General features: G+C 32.2%; 1 protein-coding gene across 1 annotated transcript; it reads right to left on the bottom strand.

Annotated features, from left to right (window-relative positions):
• Nucleotides 1-1,746: 1,746 nt before the first annotated feature.
• On the bottom strand, nucleotides 1,747-14,426 carry LOC134232809 (protein draper-like; the record flags this gene model as incomplete). The annotated part of the gene is made up of 9 exons (XM_062714791.1): nucleotides 14,055-14,426; nucleotides 11,865-12,092; nucleotides 10,011-10,265; nucleotides 9,726-9,860; nucleotides 3,463-3,600; nucleotides 3,079-3,216; nucleotides 2,589-2,813; nucleotides 2,004-2,258; nucleotides 1,747-1,881 (listed from the first exon to the last, which is right to left on the bottom strand). Coding segments are annotated over exons 1-9 (1,561 nt in total), but the record flags the coding sequence as incomplete, so codon positions are not given.
• Between the last annotated feature and the right edge of the window lie 768 nt (nucleotides 14,427-15,194).

Below are 15,194 nucleotides of genomic sequence, written 5' to 3'. Positions count from 1 at the left end.
CAATGAAAGAAGATGGTACGGTTTTGAAAATTTAATGTTTTTAAAATTGGCTTAAGTATTAGTTGCTTTCATGACTGCGAAAGATCATAAAAGAAAATGGTATGAAGGAGTACCATTCTGGAAATATGACGTCATTAATTTCATGTAATGTTCTATTTTAAACGGAAATAGCCAGGTTTTTTAATTGTGCCATCACATGTCGTGATACGGTGTCTCTGTTAGTAAGGTCTTCGCTAGATGACCCACAAGGTTCACTTAAGGACCCAATTTTTTTACCGTACGGTTACCTGAGGAGAGGGAGTGGTCAAAGTAACAGTGGTGTTATTTACCTGGAGACCCTCAATACCCAAGATGTCAAAAATCTGTGTATACGTAGAATTACAACGGAAGTCTGTGTTTGGTAATCAGGGTCAACATTACGTGTTTTGTGTCTGGGTTTCAGTGAAACTACGTAAAATAACTATTTTAATATGAAGTTTATTTGTAAACTAAACGCATTCATCGTCATCATAGTATTATGTAATGTTTTGAAGGGAAAAATAATAATAAGATACCTGTATACCGTTTTAGAAAAAGTTTTCCTTACATAAAAGAAAAAATCACAAGTAAAAACTACAAATCAATAATATTTATCTTTTTTAATCTTCAATAAAAGAAATCACTTGATTAAAAAGTCTGACTACTGGAATAAAAAATTATTAATCCACCTATTCGTCGAGCATGTGAACATGCATTTACCGCGATCGGAATGTTTTTTTTAATGGCCAACAATGTTGTCCAAAATATTCCATATTTTTGATTCTTCGTGTGTTAACAAAATTTCATTGTTAGAAAGATTTCTTTTCAGAATCGATCACTATTAATTATATATCTTCACATTTTCATTAAGTACATTAAGGAAATTCGAGCATTAATTCTGACATCAATTTCTGTGCAGCATCGTGCGGATTGTAGCCATAGTACAAAATAAAACATCTTTTAAAAACTATGCAATGCCGTTTATTAGTGCCGAATATTTTTCTTTTATCCCGTTTCTTAAAAAATAATTTAATTCGTCGGACTTCTAATTACGGGAAATAGAGCCGGTTTCTGTGGACGCGGTCTTTTTTCTACAGGAAAACGTGGACGATACAACACTTACAAGTAACAAACAGCAGTGAAGATAGAAAAGAAATATTTTATTATGTCAATGTATTAATAATCTACTTTCAATTATTTTTTGAAATAAAATTCAAACATATTGGAGTTTTCTAATCCGCGTGTATACTATGCGGGTACATGAAAGCGTTTGACGCGTGATCAGGTAATTGTTTTCAAATCATGCAAACTCAGATTATTAGGAAGCACAGGTAGCTGACCTGTCAATCAAATCAGAAGCTATTGTTTTTTTAATGATTGACAGGCGGTAAATTATTGATCTTGAATCAGGTAGATTTTGGGGGCGTTAACATAAAATTGGGTGTTTAAGAGTCCCCAACAAAGGAACAAATGTAATAAGATTTAACGTCTTTTCTCTGTCGCAGCCGAGATTTGCACTCATCATCTACCGTCATGGAGCGAGTGCTCTACAGATTTACCTATTGTGACAATCATAACTAAGAAGAATTGATGATGAATTTCACTGAAGGAAAAATATTTCCATCTTATAATTTATATTGCAATGATTCTTGTCAATACCATTAATATGAATGCACTTAAACATTTTTCTTTTAAGGAAGATATTAATGACCTAAGATAGACGCTTACCTTGTTCACACCTTTTTCCTTTGTAGCCAGGTTTACATTGTAGACAATTTCCTGATTCTATGTGACAGTATAAATCACAATTTCTCGGACATGGTTTTGAACAGTCCTGGCCATAGTGACTAGGAGAAGAACAACCTGAAAATATGTATGGAATATGTAATTAACTTCTTATATATTCTATGTTTATATGTTAAAAACAGCTTAAACTTCCGCAGGCAAAATTTCAATAAAGACATTATTTAATTGAAATAACGTACCAAAAACCTCGACCTCACAGAGTTCAGTAAATGCATACTCGGAAGCTTCTGTTCTGTTATCATTCTTTATTGGCCTTTCGTTGTAGTAAATAACATACTGTCCATGTACTGGGCACCTAATGTTAACAACAGCTGGTATAGTGGCTCTGGTATAGTTTGTGTCGTGAAAACATAGGTGACCATTTTGCGTATTTGTTGTGTTTGATACGTAGAGATAAAACCCCATAAAACGGGGTGTGAAACCATTGTTTTCATCTGCAAGATAGCATTCTTGCATCATAATAGAAAACGGAAATATTAATATTAATTTCAAAATAAGTATTCTTTTTGTTTTAAATTTAATATTGCAAATATGTTGTTTTTTTAAATATTTTTTGATCTATATATTGCTGTCAACCACATGCAAGTATTGATATCTCCATTGTGAAGATTTAACACGTTAGCAAAAACATCGTTAAAAGTTTGATAATATATGTAAAGCTATTTTAAATTTTACAAAAGTGCATACGTGTATTATATTTTATCCAAAAATGCTTTTCTTATTGTTTTGTTGTATTTAGGTGCTAAAATACAAATTGTATTTACCCCAATTTTTGTTTCCCGTTCTGTAGTATATGATAACGTCACGTATGCTTCGTATTTCAGTGAGATTCACCCACCATGTTGCCTGTTTACGTAAATTAGCTGATATACTGCACTGGTACCCAGTATGAGAAAAATCGGTTTTCCGTCCATCAACCGCTCTTAAAGGACCAACATTTAAGTCATGGCTTGACGTCTGCCAAGCTGGTCGGTTATAAGCCAAATTTTCTAAATGAAAAAAAAAGCTAGACATCTAAAAAAAAATATATCAGTTTCATTTCATAAGACGATGAAAGATACATGTATAGTTGTAGGGAAAATCGAATGTTGAAATAATAAACAAAAATAGGTAACTTAAAATATTAATTTTGATTTATCACTCATGGATTTACTACATTTATTTTTTAAAAAAAATCATCGTTTTGATAAATTCTATATATTGTGTAGAAAAATGATTTCTTTTTCTCCTACATTACAACTGTTTTTTTTATACCTTTATTACAAAGGAAGCCCAAATACCCAGCAATACAACCATGTTGACAGGTCCCGTTTTTTGGATTACATTTATTCGACGAGTTACATTTACCACAAGTCAAGAGACAATCTTCTCCATAGAATCCAAGTGCACATTCTAAATTAAGTTAAATGTATTTACAGAAAAAATTAAAGAATTCTATTTTGATTTCCGATTAAGATGTGGTTATATATATTTCTTTTCAGTTTATCTCGACAATACGAATTTTTTTCCCAAGGTGGTAACAAAAATGTAGCCTTTTTTAAATCTATGTAATTCTTTCATAACTTTCTTTAATTATTGTTCTTATTTAAAGTAAAGATAAAATGAAAGACCCACATATTTTGCCCATTATTTCTCTACCTGTGTTACAAAGCAAGCCCTGAAAGCCAGCGGCGCATCCGTTTGAACACGTCCCATTAGTTGGATAGCATGTTTTATCATCTTTGCAATATCCACAAGTTTGGTTACAATTATCTCCATAAAATTTAGTTTCACATACTGAAAAAAAATGTTGTGAACTTTATATTACATATTTGTTACACACATTTTGATTGCATGCAAAAATAAATACATTGAATTTATATTTTTTTTTAAAAATCTTGAGTTTCAGCTTGGCCATATCTAAATGGTTTTCGGAGAACAAATCTTCATAAATCTATAGGAATTTCGATGGGCACCAATCACACACGGTTATAAAGATACTTTTTTTTATTCATACTAAGAAAATTTTCTTCAAAATCTAATACATGAAAACAAAAGAATGCAGTGACCTTCAATTTGACACTTCAAATTTATGGACAAAGCATAACATGTACCAATTAACCATGGTAAGTCTATTTTTATGTCATCAAAATTTATCCAATTAGCTTGGTATGATGAAGTCCGGATAGTTTGAAATAAAGTCTGAAACTTTTGTTTTTTATTTGGATTTTCACTATAAAAGGATGAATATCTACAATGTTACAACAAATTTTATAATAGATATGATGTTTTACAACGCACTTTGAAAAATAACGCGCTTTGAAAAAAAAATTTCAAAGTGCTTTAAATTTGGGACCACATCAATGCATTTTGAAAAAATAAAATTTCTTTTCAAAGTACGTTGATATTGACCATATTAACGCACTCTGAAAATTCTGGAAAATCTTAGGTGTGATAAATGATTGAATTTCCGATTAAGATGTGGTTATATATATTTTTTTCAGTTTATCTCGACAATAAGAATTTTTTTCCCAAGGTGGTAACAAAAATGTAGCCTTTTTTAAATCTATGTAATTCTTTCATAACTTTCTTTAATTATTGTTCTTATTTAAAGTAAAGATAAAATGAAAGACCCACATATTTTGCCCATTATTTCTCTACCTGTGTTACAAAGCAAGCCCTGAAAGCCAGCGGCGCATCCGTTTGAACACGTCCCATTTGTTGGATAGCATGTTTTATCATCTTTGCAATATCCACAAGTTTGGTTACAATTATCTCCGTAAAATCCAGTTTCACATACTGAAAAAAAATGTTGTGAACTTTATATTACATATTTGTTACATACATTTTGATTGCATGCAAAAATAAATACATTGAATTTATATATATTTTTTTTAAATCTTGAGTTTCAGCTTGGCCATATCTAAATGGTTTTCGGAGAACAAATCTTCATAAATCTATAGGAATTTCGATGGGCACCAATCACACACGGTTATAAAGATACTTTTTTTGTATTCATACTAAGAAAAATTTCTTCAAAATCTAATACATGAAAACAAAGAATGCAGTGACCTTCAATTTGACACTTCAAATACATGGACAAAGCATAACATGTACCAATTAACCATGGTAAGTCTATTTTTATGTCAACAAAATTTATCCAATTAGCTTGGTACGATGAAGTCCGGATAGTTTGAAATAAAGTCTGAAACTTTTGTTCTATATTTGGATTTTCACTATAAAAGGATGAATATCTAACAACAAATTTTGTAATAAATATGATGTGTTACAATGCACTTTGAAAAATAACGCGTTTTGAAAAAAAATTTCAAAGAGCGTTAAATTTGGGACCACATCAACGCATTTTGAAAAAATAAAATTTCTTTTCAAAGTACGTTGATATTGACCATATTAACGCACTTTGAAAATTCTGGAAAATCTTAGGCGTGATAAATGATTGAACCTGTTGGATAACTTTTCGGTAATAAGGTCACTTCTGGATGTGAAAGTGAGCGATTTTGATTTTTCCATACTTTTAGAATTTTTTCTCTCTTAAATGTGTTACTGTACTTTATTTTTTTCCAGTTTGCATGGCATGCATTTAATGTAAACTAAATCTTATGCAAATACATATATCTGGGTGTAGCCTAGGAATCGGTAGCATGAAGGTTGAGGGTCTACAAAGAAATGTTTTACAAAGATATACATAATGACATTAAAAATTGGGGTTTACCTTTGGGGGGGGGGGGGCACTTTCAATTTGCTACCGACGGCTATGTATAAGAAAAAAGAGTTTCACATAGAGACCATCTATATACTCATCTTCTTGTTCTAAATGAAAGTGAATCAATGCATATAAATTAAAACGTTTTTCGAAAAATATAATTATTACAAATAATTCTTTCAATTACTAAAATCTAAGTCTATAATTTTTGTATTACACATTTTTTTTTCAAAGTGCTGTAAATCTCCACATGGTAAAAAAAGCCTATGTACACTCATAATGCACTTTGAAAAATTTTTCAAAGTGCGTTGATATTGTCCCTATTTTAACGCACTTTGAAAAAAAACTCAAACTGTGTAATTTTTTCAAAGTGCGTTGCAACAATGATGACTTTAATTTTTCAATTATCAACATGCGTTACATTTGCTATGATGTATCTGCAAGGTTTTTTTTAGTTATATTACAACGGATTCGATTCATACACTGCAACATGTATAGCATGCCTTGCAAACTAACATTAGAAGGATTTATGCTATTGACAAACAAGTTGATCAAAAAAGAATATGAGGAGTTTTGTTTAAAACCATCTTTTCGTATTTTATTTTAGTTCGATAAAATAACCTTTTGAGCAAATACTTTCGATCATTAAGTCAAATGACGTTTTACATACTAATTATATGGTCTTAATTCAGAAACTAAAATGTGCAATGTGTACGGATATTTCAGCTGTTTCCCGATCATGACACAGGGTTCTCCATGGTCTGTTTTACCGTCAAATTCTGTAGCGCCGCAGTGAAAAAATCAGCAAAACAGTTCCACCACAAATGTAAGTGCCACATTAAGATTTTCGTCGTTAGTACGATAAAAATATATAAATTTATACATAACATGAACCTAAATATTATATACCCTTTTTCAGTTTCTGATGTTAAAGTTGTAATTTACTCCAATTACGGCCCATTGCTTGGTTTACACAATCAATTATTTTATAGACCTCATTGGACACCTGAATGAAAAAAAAGACTAGCCAATTGTTTCACAATTCGCGATTATCACAAATGAAATTTTTAAATATCAATTAATTCAATACAGTTGTGTTAGACATGCAAAAGAAAACTGCGTATCTATCATTGGATACACACTGCGACTCAATACATTGTAGTATGTATTTGTGCTTTCAGCCCGATACATGTACTACTGGTAAGGTTAGTATTAGATTCAATAAGCAAATATTTGTTCATCAGAAGTTCTTATTTTTTTCTTTTTCTTTTTCTTTTTTTTTTGGGGGGGGGGGGGCATCATTAGTTAACATATGTAAATGTATTTTTCAAAGATTCTAATCTTCATTTTGCTGCATTTTTAATTAATCTTGAACAAAATATGTGTTTTTAAGCTATTATTGAAATTATTATCTGCCCAATAATAAACGACATTTTTCTTCAAACCTTCTGAAACAGAATATTTTCATTGAAATCTACCCCCCCCCCCCCACACACACACACACAAACACACCCTAACTTGTGTTGAAAGGAATCAAATATAACATTTAAAAATACTTTTACATGTGAACAAGTTCGATCGAAAGGAAAGATTTACATGCATTCACTAATATTGACATTTCCAGTCTCTTTGTCCGAGATAAAATTACAAATACACAATGTTCTTTATTTCTACACCAATGCACTTGTTAATCACAGTTTTTAAAAACACAGAGACGAAAGCAGGGCTTGTAGTGCGTGAATTAGTGGAATCAAGAGCATGTAAATATAAAAAAAATAACTGTTAGTTTTTTTTTTCCTTCCATGCCAATGATCAATCGATTGGCTTGTCTCATAATGCAAATGTGTTGATGCAAATTAAAACACAAGCCATTTGACTGATTACATCATAAAATTTTAAAATCAAATAGTTAATCCTCAAATCAATGTCAGCAGGTCGAGGGAGAGAGGATTGTAAACAAAAATGAACTTCTATTTTAGGGGAAAAACATCAAGTATGAATATCAAGTATGAATTTGCCCCGTTGGGATCCGGGTTAGAATAAGTCCTCAGTACCCCCTTGCTTTTCGTAAAAGGCGACTAAATAGGGCGGTCCTTCGGATGAGACCGTATAAACCGAGGCCCCATGTCACAGCAGGTGTGGCACGATAAAGATCCCTCCCTGCTCAAAGGCCGTAAGTGCTGAGCATAGGCCTCAATTTGCAGCCCTTCACCGGCAATGGTGACGTCTCCATTTCAGTGAAATATTCTGGAGAGGGACGTTAAACAGTATACAATCATTCAATCAATCAAGTATGAATTTTCCAAACAAAACTAACATAACTTAAATGTCAGCAACATCAAGACCGAGTTATTTCAGTGTTTTCCATGTGAATAGCTATAGAAGGATATTTAAGAAATAAAGTAAAATTTTGAAATATCTATCGGGATATAAATACGGGTCGGTCACGAGATTAAATTCCATAAAGCCCGAAGGGTTTTATGATGAATTTGATCTAGTACCAACCCGTATCTATAGCACTATAGATATTTTAAAATGATACCTTATAACTTATATTTACATTTGTGACTTATTCATACTTTATACATGTAATTGCCTGATTGTGACTTTTAACGTGTGAAATGCATTATTTTTCAAACCCAACGCCATGTGTGTAATCAATTAAACGCGCGTCCATCCTTTATGACGTCATTGAGAAATAACGTCGAACGTTTATTGATAATCACATCTAAGGCCTCTTGACCCCGTACCGGTAGTTATACAGTTATAGATACGGATTGCTTTCAGTAGTGTTATATAAAGGAAAACATTTGCAAATGTAAATATATATAAATAACGTTGTTATCAATAATGTTATAATCTACATAAAATTATATCTTTCACAAATGATATCAAATCATGATTTGTTATGTATATGGTTTTTACTTATTTTCCTATACTGGACCTCTACAGTATAGTTTTACCTTTAACGAACTCCATGTTAAGATTTGCAGGCATTGCTTAGTTAAGGCCTATTGTATAAAGGGTAATTATATTGCTGCAATGCTGACCACGCAGACAGGGGTCCACGTTTACATACTTTTACATGATTGAGGTACTTCAATCCAAGATTTGTAGATAGTTTGTTTCTTTTACAATGGTAACAATTTCTCCTTGAGGGCTTAAGTTAATGTTTTAATATGTAAGTTTTTTCTTCGATTCTACTTTAAAGACGTAAAGTAATATAAGAATGTTTACTTAACTGTTTACGTATACTAGATTTTCTGAGTAGGATTACATATGCGTGTTTTGTTCTGTTACGTCCTTGATAAATCGGTTTTGTCTTTGAATGATGAAAAATTGGATTGCTGGAAATATTGGTATGATGAGCCATAAGTAAAATTTCTGTCAAAATTGACTATTTTTTTTTTTTTTATTTTTGTTTTTTAACATACGCAACCTGCGGTTAAAAAAATATGCTTAATTTTAAGATTTCTATTTAATTCTTATACAACCAAGTCATATGCTTGTTGGTAACAGCCTTAAACACAACAAAATACCTACAACAACCAGAGTCCGTCGTGTAACGGGGAGTAAACGTTCCTCTCCAAAACCGGTTGGGAGCTACAATTTTTGCCCTATATTCGACGCTGAGGGCCATTGAGCGATGAGGGATTTTTTTGTGTCAGCACCTATTGCGGCGCGGGACCTTGGTTTGGACGGTCTCATCCAAAGGATCAGAACGATTCAAACCCGTTACGTAAGGATCAACTCCTTACTTCGCGACTCTACAGCAGACGCTCTTACCAATGCTTCACGCGGGCGACTAATAAAATTAAAAATATTAATTAAAACGTAATTCAAATTAAAAATACATGTACATGTATACAGACAAACAATATTCAAGTCAAAAGTCCATTCAACAATAAAAAGATGAAGAGCAAATCAGCCATGGATGAGTTTACTCTGCTGACCGGTCGCGTGATTGGGAAATAACGGGAAAATCCGTCGACAATTTAATGTGTGCATAAAATTTTAACAATTAGTATGAAAAACATTAGTCAGCACTTGAAATGACGATAAATTGTATTTGCTCTCAATGTCATTGTATGGACCATAGGACTTACGAATTGATGACGTTAAAAGAAACTGCTTATATTCCATAATGTTTCATCAAGTTGTTTGTCACAAATAAGTATGTCTTATTTAGATTTCCTACCTTGTTCACAGCGGTCCCCTCCGTAACCAGGCGAACACTGTAGACAATTTCCCGATTCTATTTGACAGTACCTCTTGCAGTTTTTCGGACAGGCCTTTGAGCAATTAGATCCGTAACGTCTAGGACTTGAGCAGCCTTACAAAAAATAAAAAAAAAATAATATACATACATAAATGATACAAAAACACGTGATTCAAAAATAAACACAATAAATAATGAATAAAAATGTACTTTTCTTATAACTATTTTCACTTTATTTCTTTGGAGTTAATATTTTTCACCTACCATAAACCTCGACTTCACATAGTTCAGTAAAGGCATTTGTAGAGTGTCCAGTTGTATAACTGTCTTTCACTGGTCTTTCATTATAGTAGATGACGTACTGTCCATGGAAGGGGCAAGTTATGTTAGCGACGGAGGGTATTGTGGCTCTGGTGTAGTTTCTGTCATGAAAACACAAGTGACCATCTTCTCTTTTTGTTGTGTTTGAAATGTACACATAGAATCCCATAAATCTGCTTGTATATTGATTTGATGATCCTAGAAATATAAATTTGGGCTTTTAATCTAAATATGTTTACTCGGTTTACAACTCCCATGTATGCATATGCAGTGCACAATTAATAATTAATTTGTTTAAATTTTATATCAATATTCAATTTTACATTAATAGTAGACTTAGGAACTCTATTTCCTTCTTCTCTTTTTGTGTATCTGTGTCATTTCTCCTTCTCTCTCTTTTCATGACCTTAGTACTCATTTTTTTTAAAACAATTTATAGGCAAGAACATTTGGAAATGCTGAGAGTATATTGTTGATGTCGAAAAAATTTCATAATATAAACCACATTTTCTTGTTCATTTATCAAGAGAAAAAAAACTTGTCTCGGATAAAATTGTTGTAAGCAACATTTTAAACTGATGGACCACGATATAACCTATGGGCACCGACAATGCCCTAGCAGACCCCGAACGAACCCGAAGCGGCAGTACACCTTTCAAAAAATTGTGTTTACATAAGATTAAAATAATCTGAAACGTCTACTGCTCTGAAAATGTGATTTTACAACAATGATTGTGTAAAAACGCTAAAATGGCTCTAGCGACGTCGCTGCTTTTCGATCTTCAACGTTGAAGAATGGCATATAAATCGCTTATATGTTCGTAGACGTCCATGGATATTTTACTAAACTCATGACAGAACATCAGAAAAAAAACAGCAATCTAAATATTGCTAGTTGTTACCAAGTCTGCACCAATGTGTATAAAACCACAATATAACAAATTTAGAGGTAGTGGGCATCGAAAAAAAAACTTTGTAATTACTACCTAGAGCAATCGAGATGGTAACCTTTTTTGAAATTTCACAATTTGGTCACTTTACAATGACCTTCATCTTCTTGACAGGAGAAGAAATCTAAAGGGCAAAATAATAATAAAAAAATGGGGAAAAATGAGATAATGTAGCGCTTTTCCAACAAATTCCCATAGAATTCAAAAGTAAAATTTGACAAATTATGAGGTGTCCCCTAAAGAAATCAGGGTGGTAAGAATTCGAATTTTTTTTTATTTGAAAACAATAGATACAACAAAAAAATTAATTGACAAAAAATTATCGAGATCCATGGGGTAAAAACAATTAGACTCGGGCTGGTTAAGTCGACCGCCACTAACTTTAGTCGATAAGAATGGATAGCCACTGTTCTGTCACCATGGACATATTTTTGTTTCAAAGTTCTAGGTATACTCAATGACACCGTGTTTCTTGCATTACCTAAAGTTATGAGAACAACTGAGATTTTGTTTATGATGCTCGTACATAAAACATCGCCTAGATCCTTTGTGACATTAGGAACGCATGGAATTGTACAATGTTTATATCTGAAATCGTAGTAACTATGTGCCTGAACTCAAGTAAGTATATAAAATTGATACTTTCGTATTGAGTATACTTGTATGTACCAAAAAGTTATTAGTGAAAGCAAAATGATGGAGACTGATAAATATCTCATATTACATGTTCAATTAGACTTACAACAGTAACAGTAAATTGTATTGCTTATTTGACCAACTTTAAAGAGGACGATATGAAGACACTTTTTCTTGCTCTGTAGTTAATTGCATATAATTATATACGTACCCCATTTAACATTGTCCGTCCTGTAGTAGATCACAATGTTATAAATGCTACGAATTTCTGTTAGGTTAACCCAAAAGGTAGCATTGCTTCTTTTACCAGCTGACACACTACAGGTATTTCCATGATAGGATAAGTCTGTTTTCGAACCATCAACCGCATTGTCGGGACCTGACACAGCGGGATCGTGTGATGAACTCTGCCAAGCCGGTTTCCGAAGAGCCAGATTTTCTGATGAAATTAGACACAAGCACAAATAATGTGTAAACAGATACATTATGTCCATCTGAAGTCGGGGTAATTTGTGTTTAATACAGGGATGTTTAACTTTACTTCAAATAAAAAAATGTAAGAATAAATACATTATTTAGTACATTTAGCATCTCCTTTATAGAAGATAATTTGTACAATTTAAAATGAAATCATCAGAAATTAAACAATTAAATATCAATACAGAGAGATCTGTTCACTGAATTGTTCCCATACTGATGAATCCAGTTTTTACCCATTTAAAAATGTTATGAGGACGTTTTCAGTAAACATTTTAAAAAATTATAGTTTAAATTGAAATAATCCTAAAAAGTTGCTTAATCCTGAGACAGAAAAGTAACATTCATGCATCAAATGATACATGTTAATCATTTTTGTGGCATGTTTATTTCAATTTTTTTTTACATACCCGTCAAAGAACTTATAATAGTATGAATATCAAACAAACACAGTGTACTTAATTACCATGTAGACGGGGTGTTGGCTGATAGGTACATTATTTACATAAGGGATTTTTTTTAGATTTTTTTTTTTTGGTGGGGGATAGACTGCTTGGATTTTGATAGTTGAATATACAACCTTGGCTATGAGTAGTGAAAGAAGAGAAAAAAAAAGAACTCTGCACGTCTTTTTATGAACAATAGCACTTCTATCTAGCATTTGTTTGTTTGTTGGATTGTCATTTTACGTCAATCTCAGGATTTTTCCATCATATGGAGACGGCGGAAAGCTAGATATTTTGTCCTATACTTGTAACTAGGGGCCTTTGAGCAGGACGGGGTGTTTTTCGTCTTAGCATAAACAGAGACACGCGTGACCTCGGTTCTCATCCAAGAGAACTGTCTCTACGTCCAACTGCGGGAATCAAACCCGCGACGTAAGAAAGTAAACTTTTTACTTCGGGACTTCAAAGCCGACGCTCTGCGCCAGGCATCGACTTTGGCATTGGTGTGTTTTTGATATATTGCTTAAATTGAATACAAACGTATAATTACGGAAACATATCTCACCTTAATGATTCAACAGTCATATATTTCTTTTGAAAGCAAAAAGATATGATTAATAAAAAAAAGGTTCCCCTAAACTTATTTACATATCCCTATGGCAGCAAAACATCCTTTAAACGGACTTACTTTTTGGTATTTCATTTGTGCAAAAGCATTTATGGAAAACTTGTTTTTTATACCTAGGGAGCAATATGATATCTGTACAATCATTACAAAACCGGTTATTAAGAAATCCTGATATATTGGGGTTGTATATATGTAAGGCTTTTTTTTCTAATAAAATAACCAGCTTTTTTCTTTTAGTTTTTTTTTTGTGATTTTAGACACTTCAATATGGATGATTACTTTGCTCTGTTTGAAATATGGATGATTACTTTGCTCTGTTTGAAACGGGGACATAATCCGAAGAATCAGCAGCGGTATATACCGAGTTTATTGTTCCTGCTAAGTACGTCATATATGCATTACGGGTCAAGTTATACATGTTTATGACAAGATGCACTTCGTCTGAAATATCTTCATCACGCAACACATATCTATTATAGAAACTACGCATTGTAAAAGAAAAAGAAATCTACTAAGACAATATCTACTTTATCATCATCTCATTATCTAACACAGTGAACACAACGTTGCTTTTTATTTACGCAATTTGAATGCATAAAAAATTAAAAAAAAAAACAGAAGGGATAACTTTATGTTTTCGTTGAGCCGCAACTGATATCATTCTTCCTTTGTTTTCATTGACTTCACGTTGAATTTTAAGAAAGTATTTATGGTCACGCAAGAATCGAATAAGTCTTTTCACAAGATAATTGAAAACCTTGAATGAGAAATAATAAATACACATATATGTAATGTATCAATGCAAAACTCTGCATAGCTAAAAAATTTTTAAAAAGACAAGTTTTCTCACCGTACGCAGAAGAAAACATAAAAATCCCTAGGATAAAAACGAGTACATACATGACTGTGCATGTAAACCACACAAATTAAAACAGGGAAGTAAAAGTTTTATAAAAGCAAACAGTGACTCCAGAAGATCAAATCTCGCATTCATTGTCATATTTGATACGCATGGAGTCCGGAAAAAAGTATTTATAATTCGCCGAACACGCGAAGGAGCTATTTAATGAATAAAGCCACTTGTGTGCAGAAAAGTATCCACTCTACCTCACAATGTAATAAGGATAAAATTATACATATCAAGTACCTCAATTTCATGAAGTAGTTTTAATATGTTAAGTACAAATGTTATAAAATGGTATGTATTCATATAAATTTACGCATTTATCAATGAGAATTTTTATTTTTAAGTTGTTGACGTAAAGGAACCATTTACATTGATTAGTTTACTACTGTTGGAAAAATATGTATTATACATTTTTTGGTCTCAATTTCCGTTTTAGAAATATAAAAAAAAAAACATTTTCAAGTGGCAAGATTGGAACATATTTAAAAAGTTATCGTCACACACATATAATTATGTTTCATCAATATTGAAAATGCCCGGGTTTGTTCATTGGAATTGTTAGTTCAAAAAGTTTACTAGAAGCTTCCAAATAGGAAAATCTCTAAGGAAAAAACCAACATAACTCTGTGAAAACAGTGCAAATAATATCGATGTATGAAACCGTGCTCCTGTGGCATTATTAATAAGTATATCCATTGAATATCTGGATAAAACAAACGTATTCGGGATCAAAATTTTATTAAAAAAATTCAACAGAGACCTCTAAAGCGTACGAGGTGCTGTCACGCACCATGGAGGATTGAATATCTTCTGCCGATCGGTCAAACGTGACCTGTCCTCCTTAACATGTTCATTAAAAAAAAAAAACCCTGAAAAATGGATGGACAACACATTGTGTAGATGTATAATGACCTCACGATCAGTATGAAAAAAAAAGATTAATCAGCATTTGACATAATGATATATTGTATTTGCTTTCAAGGTCATTTATTCGACATTCAATCTAACTAAATGATGGCTTTAAACCAGGAATTTATTTTAAAAACTTTTAGTAAAGTTCGTCAAAGACTAAGGTCAGGGATC

The sequence above is a fragment of the Saccostrea cucullata genome, unplaced genomic scaffold (genome assembly GCF_032062105.1).
Source record: "Saccostrea cucullata isolate Sc308-1 unplaced genomic scaffold, CSIRO_AGI_Scuc_v1 ctg14326, whole genome shotgun sequence".
In the NCBI taxonomy this organism is placed as follows: Eukaryota; Metazoa; Mollusca; class Bivalvia; order Ostreida; family Ostreidae; genus Saccostrea; species Saccostrea cuccullata.
The sequence above is the reverse complement of the archived record's forward strand: the minus strand, read 5'-3'. Positions and strand labels throughout refer to the sequence as shown.